This window comes from Rhamphochromis sp. 'chilingali' (assembly GCF_963969265.1).
Source record: "Rhamphochromis sp. 'chilingali' genome assembly, chromosome: 13".
Classification (NCBI taxonomy): Eukaryota; Metazoa; Chordata; class Actinopteri; order Cichliformes; family Cichlidae; genus Rhamphochromis; species Rhamphochromis sp. 'chilingali'.
The window spans coordinates 21766648-21781303 of record NC_137940.1 but is presented as its reverse complement, the minus strand read 5'-3'; the positions used below and the strand labels follow the sequence as shown (position 1 = coordinate 21781303).

General features: G+C 41.8%; 1 protein-coding gene across 2 annotated transcripts; it reads right to left on the bottom strand.

The window, feature by feature from the left end:
* Positions 1–7012: 7012 nt before the first annotated feature.
* On the bottom strand, positions 7013–14649 carry apool (apolipoprotein O-like). Of its 2 annotated transcripts, none has more exons than XM_080901863.1 (10): positions 14591–14649; positions 13854–13952; positions 13649–13774; positions 13072–13126; positions 11971–12069; positions 10482–10573; positions 10272–10382; positions 9678–9900; positions 9323–9538; positions 7013–7680 (listed from the first exon to the last, which is right to left on the bottom strand). In XM_080901863.1, exons 1-10 carry the CDS (start codon positions 14600–14602, stop codon positions 7592–7594), a joined length of 1122 nt encoding a protein of 373 aa, XP_080757989.1. In that variant the 5' UTR covers positions 14603–14649; the 3' UTR covers positions 7013–7591. The 2 variants fall into 2 exon arrangements, with proteins under 2 accessions (XP_080757989.1, XP_080757990.1); XM_080901864.1 differs by having other exon boundaries at positions 9323–9535.
* Between the last annotated feature and the right edge of the window lie 7 nt (positions 14650–14656).

The following is a 14656-nucleotide window of genomic DNA, read 5'->3' as shown; positions in this document are numbered from 1 at the left end:
TTAAAATTACTTACAGTAAAATGGGTGTCTAGGCCCAGAAGTACAGCATACCTAAGATAAGAAGAACTTTATTTATCCCGAGGGAAATTCTTTTGTCGTACACAGAGACAGAGCAACAGAGGAATAAGATATACAATATATACAATAAAAATATTAGTACACAGTAATATACAGTAGGATAATGCAAAATATGATATCCAATAACTCTAATGAAGTAACAATATAACTATATCCTGAAAAATAAATAGCTTAGCTATCAGTGCAGGTGATTATATAAGATGGAAAAATATTGTTTCTTTCACCACTAAATTACCAGGATTACACAGTATTTACAAGTATTTTCACACTACTTAAATTTACTGCAAGTATAATTAATTTCTCTTAACATCAAAGCAACAGAAAACAGCTGTTTTACAGTAAGCCATGTCATCGCACGTCCATCCATCCATTCACTTCCACGTATCCTTTTCAGGGTCGCCAGCGCCCCGCTATCCCAGCTGTCTTAGGGCGAGAGGCGGGGTTCACCCTGAACAGGTCGCCAGTCTGTCGCAGGGCTAACACATAGACAGAGACAACCATTCTAATCTAACCAAGCTAATTTAGTCTGGTGCATTTTAACATTCTGCTATTAGGCCTCCGCGGCCAGTGTGATTATACTGTTGCAGCTTTATAAACACAAATAAGCTTAAAAAGTTATTTGAACCTTCACAGTTATCAAGATAATTGCATTTTGTACAGTTATTATGACGGACCTGGTTTGATCTCTGTTGTGCTTTAGCGCTAAACAGATTGAAAACACTGTGAGGCTGTAAGTAGGTTAAGAGGAATTTCAATTTTAATTCTGGTGGAAGGCCTGTGCGGCGGATTGTGAGCAAGACGACGAGATGGAGGATGATGGAAGTGAAGCGAGAGGAAAAGGAAGGTCGCCCTGAAGGTAACAGGAAGGACAGAGGGTGCTCGACAAGTGCTACAAAACTGACAGTGGAGCTTTTTTATGTCACTGGAATCATAAATATTAAAATAAAAATGAGGAAAATAGTCTTAAGCTTTATACTCCAAGCAGACTGCAGGATGTTGGGAAATGAGTTTAAATATGAGATTTCAAACAATAAACAATGACCTTTGTAGATAGTTGTGTGCGGTTGTCGGCTCAATTAATTGCCAAAAAATATTTAAAAACCAGAAGATATGTGAGAAATATGGCTCAACCTTTGTCAACAATTGGAAAGGCAATCACACAACATCCTATCTGCAGACAATCAATTAAAGCGGCTCACGGTGAATTCACTCTTCAAGGCGGTGATTGCACGTTAAAACGAGGCAGCGTCTGCTGCACGCTCAAAAATCCCCAAATCATGCATTCACTCGGGCTGAGTGAGACCGAGCATGTATGGGAGAGCGGGAGGCTGTGTGTGTCTGCACAGTCAGGCACCAGATAAGGAGAGCAACGGGGGCAGAGGGCATCAAACCTCGGCTCACCTCGCAAACTACTGCTGGACATCACTCTCCCAGCTAATTATTTTCTTTCACAGTTCATTTTAGCCTGGATTAAAAGCACGACATTTAATTCATTATTATTATTATTATCATCATTATTATTCCACTGGCGTAGTTTGCCAGGTTTTTTCTGCTTTCTGTTTCCTTGGCGCTCATTAAATAAAATGCTATTAACAGCTGTAAAGAAAAAGGAAAAAAAAAACTACAGCTGATATCAGCAGCCTGAAAAACGTGCCAAACTCTGCTAAAACCAGTTTGTTGCTCTTCAGCGGGCTAAATTGCTACCATCTGATTTAATCCCACACTTGCAGGAAAAACATGTACTGCGAACACATGCTGGCTTGCATAATCAGAAGAGGAAGTTGTGCTTCAGTAAACATGCACAGCTTCCATTACTCTTGTGTTTATGGTTTTTTGCTGATAAATGTGATATGTGTTTATTTGCTGGTGGTGGAGGCGGTGGGGAGGTGTCCCTTGCTGAACAGACCCTGAGAAGATAACCACCACAAACCATAACCCCCATAAAGTCCTCTGTGGAAAATCCAGCTCATGGGGATGAAAGGTGAGAGGTCAGGGTTGCAGTCCCCCCCCCCATTTCCTCTCTGCTGGTCAAAAAATCAGATCTGAGCGCACTCTGGCCTACATGCCAGAGTCCAGTCTTCTTATTAATTCTCAAAACATGGCTGTAGCCGCTGTTCGTGTGGGATGCTGTGAGGAAAGGGGACCCTATATGTGAAGGGGACCCTTGAGGGAAGCCAGTTGAAGCTATACTTAGTCACATCTGTGTGTGTGTGTGTGTGTGTGTGTGTGTGTGTGTGTGTGTGTGTGTGTGTGTGTGTGTGTGTGTGTGTGCGTGCGCTGGGGGGCACAGCTTATGGCAACAAGATGTCCATCCTTCCCTAACAAGCTGTGAGAAGAAAGGATTTCTCTGATTTACACGATTCCCAACTCTTTCTGGTCACTTCTATTTTGAACTGAATCAATATGTTCCATATGGGTTTTTTATTATTATTGATGCTGCTGGTCGCTAGTTGTTCCTGGAGGAACTGTCAGACTTATTTTATTTATATATTTAAAAAAAAAAATACAGACTCCCTCCAGTCAGTAAGTCTCTGGCTCCCGTGACTCAAAGCAGCAGCACAAGCTGTTGCTTTGATGCCACACGAAGCCAGGTTCCCGTATGTGCGCCCTTCTCCATATATTCCAGAAAGAAAAACGTGCAAGTACGGACATCTTGTGACTCGCACTACATACACACAGGCAGAGAGGATCCCAAGGGTCGTGACTCTGGACAGACTCGTGCAGAGTTTATGAGGTCCGGGGGTCCAGCTCCAGTTCCTCTAAGGGGCCGTAAGAGCCTATAAAGATGTGAACAGATACCTCAGCCCCTCTTTACAAATACAGAAATAAGCAAAAAGATGTGGCACTGGGAATGCTGTTTTTTTTTTGTGTATGTGTGTGTAAACGTGACACAGGTGATTTAAAGCAGCCTACAACAGCCGGTGTGGCTTATCTGCTGTAACTGCAGTTACTGGATTTCTTTTTTTTTTTTTTTTTTCTTTTTGCCTGTCCCGTTTGGCTCTTTTGCCATCAGAATTGTTGTCTAAAGGCAAAGAAAGATGCCCAACGGATTTACTTTACCAAACTGACCATCCCAGCCTTGCCGTAATGGTCCATTTGATTCACCTTTTATTGTTTATTTTATTTTCACTTACTGAATACGGGACAGACTTGACTGGGGGAAAGAAGGGGAGAAAGAAAGAGGGAAAGAGAAACAGCTGAGAAGAGGGACGGGGGAGAAGGGCAAAAGACAAAAACCAACAGAACGGGCAGAGAAAAAAAATGCATATATCAATCACCTGGATCACCTGCTGAGAAAGAAAAAAGAAAGCAAGCAGAAGAGAACAAGAGTAATAGAATAAACAACATCACAATGATATATGGGAATATGACAGTAAATACTAAATGTTAAACATTATTGTGCAGCACATAAGATCAACAGAACACAGTGTGCTTTGAGGTAGGAGCCAAAAAGGGTGTAGTTTGTGGGTGTGATCACCCGTGTGTACACCTGTGAGCATGGACGCGCTTGTTTTTTGTTTTTTAAAAGGTTCCTTCATGTAATAATCTGCTAGAGGGTGTGGGGGGGCCACAGCCCCGTCCTCCAGGGCGTGAAGCAGGTGTGGAGGAGATCAAAACTCCAGACATCCAGAGGCCCCCAGAACACAAGAGACCAAGGAAGACCAACAGAGGGGCAGCTGCGCCACTGTCCCGGAAAGAGCTGAGGAGAGTCCCAGATGAGGGCTCACTCAGCAGCCGCGGAGCAGAAGCCAGGGGGGGTTGCAGTGACGCGCCCGTGAGCTCCGCCGGCAGCCAGCTGCGCCTGAGTGACCGAGCTCAGTTACTGGATTTCTAACAAAGGGAGGAAAGGAAAAGGGGGCAACAAAAAAGCTGTATCTCAGCCGGACAAGCAAAACCATCCACTAATGGAGAACTGGGAGTATTCTGCCTGGGAGTAAATGTAACATAAGATTAAACATAAAAATGTGCACCAACAATACCAATATCATCTCCAACAATACCAAGACCAGAGGAAACAACTGTTTGCAGGACTGGAAACGAAGAGACAGGGTTGAACCTAAATGTGCTAAATCAGGGCTTAAATGATCGATAATAGCAATAAATGTAAATGACAACTGAAATATCCAAAAGTAGAATAATAACATGAAAAAAAGAGAGATCTTATGACTTTGCAGTGGTAGCCTTAGTTATCCAGCTCTTTGCAGCTTTTTCTAATTACAGTAAAGCCTATGGCAGACCAAATAAATCAATAATTAAAAACATACAGTACCTCAGGGTGCTTCAGTGCCCGAACAATAAAAACACTAAAGTGCATATAAAACAGTGGAGGGTCTTAGAAAAATGCATACACTATCGGTCTTAGAGCCACAAATCGACCACGCCCAAAAAAGTGCTATAAAAAATTTATATATTAATATTTTTTTCCACTTTAAATTAGCCAATCTTTTAGACCTACTTCTCCTTGAAATATTCATGTCAAGTTTTAATTACATTTCGCGGATTTTAACCCTTTATATCCCGGTTTCGTCACATGAGCGCACTGCTTTTTTTGCCCCAAAAACATAAAACATAAAACATAAAATATTTTCCAAAAAAAACATTTGAAGTAATATTTTATTGTTATTATAATTAGGCCTTTAGATGGACAAAAGATTGGCACCAACATTAATTTCGATCCGGTTTTAATTTTTTTTCCAGAAGCCAAAAATGTCCCCAGGCGGCGCTGCTGCTCCTGCTCCCCCGGGGAGGAGTGCCTCTGCCGCGGGTGTGTTTCGCGCAGCGCCGGAGCATATGGTTCGGTTCCCGTGTCTGCAGCACACACTTCCGCTACCACATGAAAACAAATACGTCATTTCCTGTTGATTAAAAAAAATTAATGCACCCTCAAATGATCCTAAGGTCAGAAAATGGTCCGGAACGAGCAGCGGGCCAAGCTGCTGCTGTACGCGGGAAATTAGTCTGCCTTTTCCGGGTATCTGTCTCGAGCAGGCCGCTGGAGAACATGTGTATGTTCCAGCAGGCGTCACATGTGGAGCAAGGGCGCCACCCGGTGGACAAATAAAAAAATTACAACTCTAAGGCCAGTACTGCAAGCGGAAGCGGAAACATAACCGATCACGATCGATTTGACCGTAATTTTTTTGCCGTGAAAAATAGCGTTTATAATGGGTTTCAATGGGGCACAAATCGACCACTAGGACCAATAGCGTAAGTTTATCGCTAGCTTAGCCACTGAAGCTAATTTCCGGAAGTCATACTGAAATTTTAACAGTAAATGTGACCGAACTTTTTTTTGCAGACTTTCGCTATATTCCATTCAACACTGTGCAAATGGCATGTAATCGAAATTTGAAAATAGCCACAAATCGACCCAAGACTCTCCAGGGGTTTTAATGGTGAAAACAAAGGTGTCAGCCACACAGGGAGAGCACACAAAGCATCGTGATTGGAGCGCGGGGGGGTCAGCCTGCAGTCTGCACAGCTGCTGGCCAGGAGCCTATTTATTCATTTGTGATTTCGCACCTGATTGGCTGCTGGCTCCTGCTCGGCTGTTAATATTCTCGAGCTAAACACACACACGCAAGCACACAAACAAAAATCACTTTTCAGAGAACACAAGGCATTAATGCACGCTTGCTGTTCAAACTGCTCGGCATAATCATTCCCATGAATAATAATTGCTCGGGTGCTGTGCTTACATTATGATTTTATTGCAACTTTGAAAACACCATTGAAACTTTTGGTTTCTGTAAAGCATCGATCAGTAGAGATGAGCTTTTAGATTATATGACCCAGTGTCTGACTTGTTACAACTTGATTTGATTCAATGGCTGACATGTGGCTGTAAGGAGCCACACAGGTCTGTTACTGTAAATCATAGGACACGTAAACACCAAAACATTAAAAATGTAAATGTGGTTCTGGAGGAAAAGTCAGGGCTCATTATCTCTTCTTAGTGGGTGTGAAAGAATTGCAGTACATTTCATGCATGTCAACGTGCTGATTGTTATCAGGAACCCAAATAACTTGCGTGATATTTACACATGTGGAAAATGTGAAGGTGTGATGACAGTTTTGTTCTAGTCAAAACATGTTTACTCTGCTGAACGAGCAGAAGTGTTAGTCGAAACCGTCCCCTCTCACATGGCCGTCCCTCCCTGAGCCTGGTGCTGCTGGAGGTCTCTCCTGTTTAATGGGAGTTTTTCCTTCCCACTGTTGCCAAGTGCTTGCTTATGGGAAGTCATCTGATCGTTGGGGTTTTCTATTATTGTAGGGCAGGGGTGGGGGAACTCCAGGCCTCAGGGGCCAGTGTCCTGCAGGTTTTAGATGTGTCCTTGATCCAACACAGCTGATCTAAATGGCTAAATTACCTCCTCAACATGTCTTGAAGTTCTCCAGAGGCCTGCTAATGAACTAATCGTCAGATTCAGGTGTGTTGACCCAGGGTGAGATCTAAAACCTGCAGGACACCGGCCCTTGAGGCCTGGAGTTCCTCACCCCTGACTTTTAAATATAAATCTAAGAGTACTCAATCTTCATAATGTTTTTGATATATGGATTATAATTAATTATTTCTACAAACTGTAACAAAGCTTATTATGAAAATCCGTTGATACAGATTTGCACGTACTAAATGTGCCCTTCAATGTAAGATACTTTGAACAGAGCTGCGAGTGTGCACCATATGGGTTTTTGCACAAGTTGTTGTTTCTCATGGACTAATTGCAGCATGAAGACTCACTATGTGAAGCGTCTTCCTATGGAAAGGGGCCACTTTAATGGTCTCCCTTCAAAGATAACTCTGGTTCATGCGGCTCAGATGATTCCTCATGTTTAGCTGCTCATTATGTGACAACTCGGGGTCTGAGTGAAGATCTGTTGATGCTACATGCTGGAAGTGCTGTAATCAGTAGCAGACATGACCCAACATGAATTCATGAAAAATATAGATTTATTTGAGTTCCATAATTAACAAGTGAGGACAATTTCCTGTGTTAGCGAGTGAAACGGTACTAGTCCATCTTGTAATCACCACGAGTACATGTGCAGATTTTTCAGTTCACCAACACACTGGGCTAAATTACAATAAATAAAAGCACGCTGCATCCATGACTGTGAAAGCTGGAGCACAAAAAGCCAGTATTTGTTAAATGACACAGAAAATTTCACAATCTGCCATTTGGGGTATAAAAGCTTGTAAATAGTAGTGGGTGGGTTTTTTTTGTTTTTTATTCCAGTTTTCTGTCCCACGCAAACTGATTCAGTTATGTGTGCCCAGATTCACTGCCTCGCTGCTGCAATGCAAATGTACTGGGATGTTTTCTGTGGAAACAGCTGATGTGGGCAGACGAAATGAGAATGGAAATGTTGATTAAAGTCTTTCTAACTGCGATTGCTTGCAAAATGGCCTATTTACAACGCATAATGATACAGAGCGTTTGTCAATTAGAGTGAGATATGAGATGGCAGTGTGTGTGGGAATGAGGCTTCTCCTGTGGCTGGCTGCAGTCTCTCAGCTTCGTGTGCTGTACAGGTCTTCATCCTCAGGGCTGGACTGGCCGAAATCCATGAGAGAAGGGTCTGGTTTGAAACTGGAGCCCTCTGCAGGGCAGCAAGAGAAATGCAAAGCACATCAATAGAGTTAGATTTGTAGAATTAACTTTTATTAACAGATGAAAACATTAAGAGTTGCCGGGTGAAAGTCACAGGTTTCTGTCGATCTTTATGTTCAGCGCAACAACCAAACGTGCAGAAAAACGTGATGTTTCCTCCTAAAATTGCCTGAATTCCATGATTGATTTGGATGCGTTGGTTCTTAAAAAGTACAAATAAATCAAAACTCTGTGTTTAGTCATTTGGTTTACATAGTAATCCTTTGAGCACTGCGGTACAAAGATTTGGAAAATCTTATGAACGAACTGAGTGTTTAACAAAATCAAACAGTTAGAGTGACCTTGCACTTTTTCCGCACTTGGTTCATGGAAAGAACCAAGAAGAAAAGGGATGGGAGACACAGTGTCGACATAAACTGCTACTTTTACCAGCTAAATGGAAACACTGAGTTAAAATCTAGCAGAAATACTGAAAAGTATAATGTGGTATAGTTTGGCACAGCCTGTGTTACTATTTGCAACTCATGTTAAAGAATTTATACGCAGAGACAAAGCAGAGATCGCTGCGTACATACATTCTGTCAGTTTTAGGGCAGTTTCACCCAGTCAACCTACTGGGACGGCAACCTCCTTTAAACATTTACAAGGAGCTCCAGTTGCTGCTTTGTGGAAGAAGATCTGCAGCAACATGGAACGGGAAATGTATTTTCTTGAAGGAAAAAAAACATCCCAAACACATCCTCTTACTGTGATCTCACTGGAGAAAACTGTATTATGCAATATGATATCACTTCTTGGTAAAACTATCTTTCGGTTCAACTTAAAGCCAGGCTGAGCAGACTGCAACTAAAGCCCTGCGATTCTTTTTAAAATGCATATTCCACACACCGAGTGCTGTGAGATGTTACATCACATTCCTCTCTTTTCTTTCACATCACACAGTTTGTGCAGAGTGAGTCAATCCTCAGTATGTCAAACTGCTAAACAGATGTACCGAAAAGATAAGTAAGCTGTGCTGAAGGATGAGATGTGAAGAGTTAAACTGAAAGCTAATACAGATTTATATCACGTTAGGAAGTAAACCTGAACGTACTACAGCGACAACAGAATCCAAGTCCCAGGTAGCAGTGATAATCATACTAATAACAACAACTATGTAGAACACAAGACCCACAACGTTTAGGTCCCCACATTTAGGTAACCACATCATTCTTAGAAGAGGTCGAATGTGCGAGTAACAGGAAGTGAAGGCTCACTATGTTTGTCTGTGGGCTTAAAAAGAAAAAAAAACATTTGTTTGTGCTGGTCTACTGTAAACACCCAAACAAGAGCAAAGGTACATGTGCAGAAAGTGTTAAAGTACAACCAGTAACGGTTTTGTGTTGGATAGGTGTTGGTGTGAGTGTGGCGACTGGTGTCTCATTAAAAGCAGCAACTCCTCCATGCTATCTGACTCGACTAATTGACATTTCAGGGTAGAGGAAATGTAAAAGGTTAGCAGCACACATTAAGTGTAGAGTAAGAGCAGCGGAGTGATGATTAAAGCATAGGTCCTCTGTTTAGGTTATCATTTCTTCTTATTTTATTTACTTATCAACCTTTCGCTCTTTGACATGAACTATTTTTGGTACCTGTGGCCTCACTGGAAGCCTCTGGAGTAGATGTTTCTTCAGAGGAAGATGCCGACTCGACTGGAACGGCCTTTATTGTTTCCGGTCCTGAGCTTGCAGGCTCGGATGGGCTCGTGTCCGTGGATACATCCCCGGAGGCTTGTTTTCTATCCGAGGCTTCTTCGCTTTCAACAGGGGCCAGCAGCTCCTCTGGGGAAGGCGCGGACACTTTTTCTACTGGCGGAGAATTTGCCAACAGAGCCGGAAAGAGCGGGAATTAAACCACCACTGTTGATATAAGTCTCTGTGTGATTGTGTGTGAAATGAAGAGACGGAGACAGAGAAACAAGACGACAGGGATCAATACTGATAATACCTGTGCTGGTCTCTGTGGGGGCCTGGTTGGGGGATATTTCTGTGGCTGTTACGGATGACTCTTCTTCTGTTATGACAGCAACAATGGGCTCATCAGAGATAGGATCAGCTGATTTCACCTCTGTGTCTGAGATTGTAGAGCTCTGGGCTGAGGTGTCTGTAGTGGAGCTGGGCTGTGAGGTTTCTTCAGCCGCTGGAGGCTCTAGATTTGCCGCTATAGCTGACTAAAACAAAACAATAAAAAATCGACTTTAATGGTGCGTAATTAAAATGTACAATTTTCTTGAATATTTAAGTAATAAAATTTTAGATTTAAACTCTCACAAAATATGCCTGAATCACATGTGAGGCACAAAGAATAAAACTCCACTAACAGTTATGAAAGGCAATGTGTAGGAAAGGAAATGGAATATAACCCATTTACCACACAAAAGGGATTTTTTCTCTGTCAGTAAGCAACACATGTAGAGAAGGGAAAGGCACCGAGTGGAAAGCAAGTTACACGAGCTGAACTGCTGTTTAGGTTTTAGTCACACAGTAAAACAGCTTTATAAGTCTTTCTGCTTAAAAACAGTTCGCTTAAAAGTCTGTTAACCTGTGGCTGTGAAGCAGCAGTCTCTTTGGCAACCGGCTCTGCGGAGGCGAGCAGTGAAGACGCTGCAGCACGGCTCCACTGCCCTGCAGCGTAAACCTTCTTTCCCGTCACCTTGGGAGGACAAAAGACAACGCTCGAATTAAACTAGGAAAATATTAACATTTATACTGCGAATTAACAAGATATCCGTGCTTGAGGAAGCAGCGTTACCTTTAAAACTGCCACTGCTTGTGCAGGGTAGCACACTGATGCTCCTGCGCTCATCAGGCCCAGCGGGACCGCTAACCTCTTGAAACGAGAGCCTGAAATAAAACATTTTGCAAAGCAGGGCAGCGATCAATACAAGTGGGCAGAGGTTAAGTCCTGGAGGCCAGCTACTGAACTGCTATATCCAGAAAGGTCATGCTCACATAGTGTGTTGCAGCACATTTTGGCCAACACAATGCCCAGGTTAACTTAAAGACATTAACATTTTCATGCACTTTAATGACTCTTTGGTAATAGGAAGAAAGAGTGAGGAAGACAAGGTAATGAGAAAAGTGAAACTTCCTCAGAAACTTCTTGTTTCTTGTGGTAAACTTTGGGCAATCGATGATGAGATGATGAGGGGTACTTCAGCTTCACTGGCTGTGGTGTCTAAACCCTGATAATCACAGTGTTATCTCGTACATGAAAAGGTCACGCTAAGATTAAATACACATAAATAAATCTGGAGCGTATGTGCATTTTAAAACACAAAACAAAAAAGGGGGTAAAACAGATGTTCTTGTTAACAAACAATGCATATCTCTGTGCAAGTTCACATGCATTGTGAGAAGTGTAGAAAATATCTAAAATGTTCATCCCATGAATACATTAAGCAGAAGTTGTAATACTTTATTTCCTGTGTGGCTGAAATGAAACTTTCTTCTGAGACAGTCTGAGAGCGTAAAACTAATTCGTATCTTTCTGAAATGACTTTATATGTTTTTTTTCTATGTTCTGCAAAACAAAGAAAAATATTAAATGGTCTAAGAAAGAACGTAAAGTGCTGTGATCCTCACAAGCAGAGCTGGGGTCGCACCTTAACAATCTGGGACTGTTAAAACACACAGCCCAGAGGTCAGAGGTCAGAGCCTGCCAAAGTGTCAAGCCCACTGGACGATAAGTGTAAGAAGTTTCCTTAATAAATGCAGTTTGTAGAAGAAATACACTGTTGTTGTGACGCAGCGACAGAACAGGAGTCGAGTTTTGCTGATGAGTTTCAAAACATTGTATGTGACCATTTAGTGGCACACTGATGTGTCAGCAGCAATGCATGTTTATTGAGACATATTCAACAAATTGCACTTGTTTTTCAGGATTTTCATCTTTAATTTTTCTAGACTGATTCCTAAAAAAGGGAATTGTTTTGATGTCTTGTGAGTTACTTATTCATTAATGTATATTTAAGCTTACTAAACTTGCACTATGTGCAGTTCTTGCGTATGCTACATTTGTTATAGTCGTATGCAATGCTTTTACTGGGTCACATGGGGCTGGAGCCTATCCCACCAGTAATATGGCACAATGGAAAGGTGACCTGTCTATTGCAGGGCTAACACAGAGAGACAACCGTTCACACTTAGACCAACACTCTTTCAAACATTTTCTTTATTTAATATGAGAAACTGATTAAAACGTTTCTTGCAGGCCTAAACTGTTTGTCAGTTCAAGTTACCTTTCCGTGCCAAGAACATGCCAAGCAGGCCAGCCACGGTGATGGTGCCAAATCTGGGTAGAAAACCAGGAGGAGGGTCCTTCAGGTAATAGTATAAATCTGAGGAGCAGATAACAGAAATCAAGATGCTGACAAAAATACATTCAGCTTCCTTTAAAGAAAAGGTGTGAACTGTATCACTAATATTGGGACTACCATTAAACTGTAACTAAAAAAAAATAACTTTAAATAGATCACTCTCATCCTCTAATGTCTTACTGTGGGTAAGACTGAAGTACTGAATACATCACAAATTAAATATGTTTCTAAAGGTGCTATTTACATGAAAATCTGACCAGATGTGTGAAATAACCCTTCCAATCCACAAATGCCACAATATCAAACCAAAGATGCTCATAAATTAAGTTATGTGTAATAATGAGAAATCACACAGGGAGAAAGTATTGTATACACAGTATCAAACTTCACTGTTGGTATGCCGTTTTGGGGGTGATATGCAGCGCCTCTAGTGCTGCTTGACTCTCAGACAACTCTTCTGATAATTCTTTTCACTCCTCTGTCTGAAATCTTGCAGGAGGCATCTGGTCATGGTCGGTTTATGGTAACATGATGTTCTTTCCACTTTGTTCACTGGAACCTTCACTAGTTTAGAAATTCTTCGGTATGTTTTGCAACGGCCTTGAGAGAGCTAATTGGTTTTACACCTTAGTAATGAGACCCCTTCTTATAGGCCATCAGTTGCTGAAGAACCAGCTAATATAAATTTGCACTTTGCACAAGTGGCAGGACTGATTTAAGCTACTGTCATGACTTTCCACGACTTTTTGCACCTCCCTTTTCATGCGTTTGATACTTTTCCCTGTGTCATTTCTCGCTATTACACATAATTTATGGACATCTGTGGTTTGATTTCTTTGCATGTGTGAAATGGATGGGTTGTTACAGACACCTGGTGAGAATTTCACCTCAATAGCACCCCTTGAAATATATTTACTTAGTAAATGTGTGACATGTTGAAAACTTTAAATGTCTTATTATTATTGAAATTTGATATTTAGGTGCAATGTAACTAAGACTGTTGTTTGCCTGTTGTTTACTCACCTTCTCCAGCATGATAAAGATCAATACTTCCCCTTTTCACAGAGATACAGGCACCCTGCAGGGAACAGAAGACTAAACTGAAACCACTAGAAAAGTTCATCAAGAACATGCCTGTTTAAGCAACACTGAAACAGATACATGTGAGTCAGTGCTAACTGCTCACCCCCACCCAACAACCTGTGTTTCACAGAATCAAACTGTCAAATCTTCTTGCAGCACACTTCATGCAGTTTAACTGAAGTTAAACTGCATGAAGTTTCCTGTCTAACTCCTAAACCTGCAAGAATCCTTCCTGCACCGAGCACTTGCAGCATGTGGGATCGTGCTCTGTAAACCACAATGAGCAGCAAAAAGATAGCGGTGTCAACTAAATTCGCAGGTGCAAGATAAGAGTTCTCTGGTGCATTTTAGCTGTCATATGTTTAAATATAAATGCGTTTCCACCACCTGCTCGTGTTAAAAGTGCAGAAGAGGATGTGAAAGCATGAACTACATCAGTACTTGACGGTGAATGTGAATGAGATTTTTTCCTACATGCAGCTTTACATGTACACAAAGGGGGAAAAAACTTGAATACCTTTACAGCGTGCACAAATGGTAGTACTGTCTCTCTGGCTGTAGTCACTCCACCCTCGATGACCCCTGGACTCTCTGGGACAAACTTACTCTGAGCAGACTGCAACACCGGGTTGTAGATGTTGAGCTGGGGAAAGGGAGGTAGAGAGTTGGTGCGTTATTATGGCTATGAATGGCAATATCCCATACAAATCATGAATACACACCTTTTCTCGAGTAACCAGCCCATCAGCGGGCGCTTCATTCACAGAGTACACACGGAGGGAGGCTATTCCCAGCACAGTCGGGACGGCCACCATTACCACCTGGCAGGAGGGGGAACGTACACTGTAGTTTTAGTCAGTGTGTCAACACCACATCACTATCACAGCTTACTTCGTGGACTTTCAGTGGAAGAATTATTATATATATATTTTATATTATTAATTACAACAATACCACCATATATTTCAAAGCATCGCTTTTCCAGTCTTTCAAATATTTATTTATACTGCATTAATGAACTTCTAAGTATACATCCTGAGCTTATTCCCTTTGTTTTGTGTGTACAAACTGTTTCGAACTAGTTAAGCTAACTGACGTTAAGCGTTACTCTTACCGACAGTGTTTGTGTTGTAGCTTAATGCGGCTCTAGAAAGCTAACAAAGGCAGGGCTGACAGCTATTAAGGTTAAACAGCTGTTACACACTTTTAAAGATGCAACCTCTGCTAAAACCTTCCTCCGTGTATTCTTTTTAGGAGTCATTCAGCGAAGCTAGCACAGCACACATAGCTAGCAAAGATATTTCGTGCAGAGTAACAACGCCTGAGATGTGACAACCAGAACAAGTAAACATTAGCAGCTGCGGGGCACTTGACGCCAACATACAGTCTACACTTTCATTGAAAAGTCATTGTAATAAAAGCTAAAAACTTTGCTGAAGACAAATTGACATGCATTCACCTTGGCCGCCATGACAGCGCTCTCCCCCTTCTTCTGTTGGTTACAGCTTCGTTCTAGCCCAAAAAA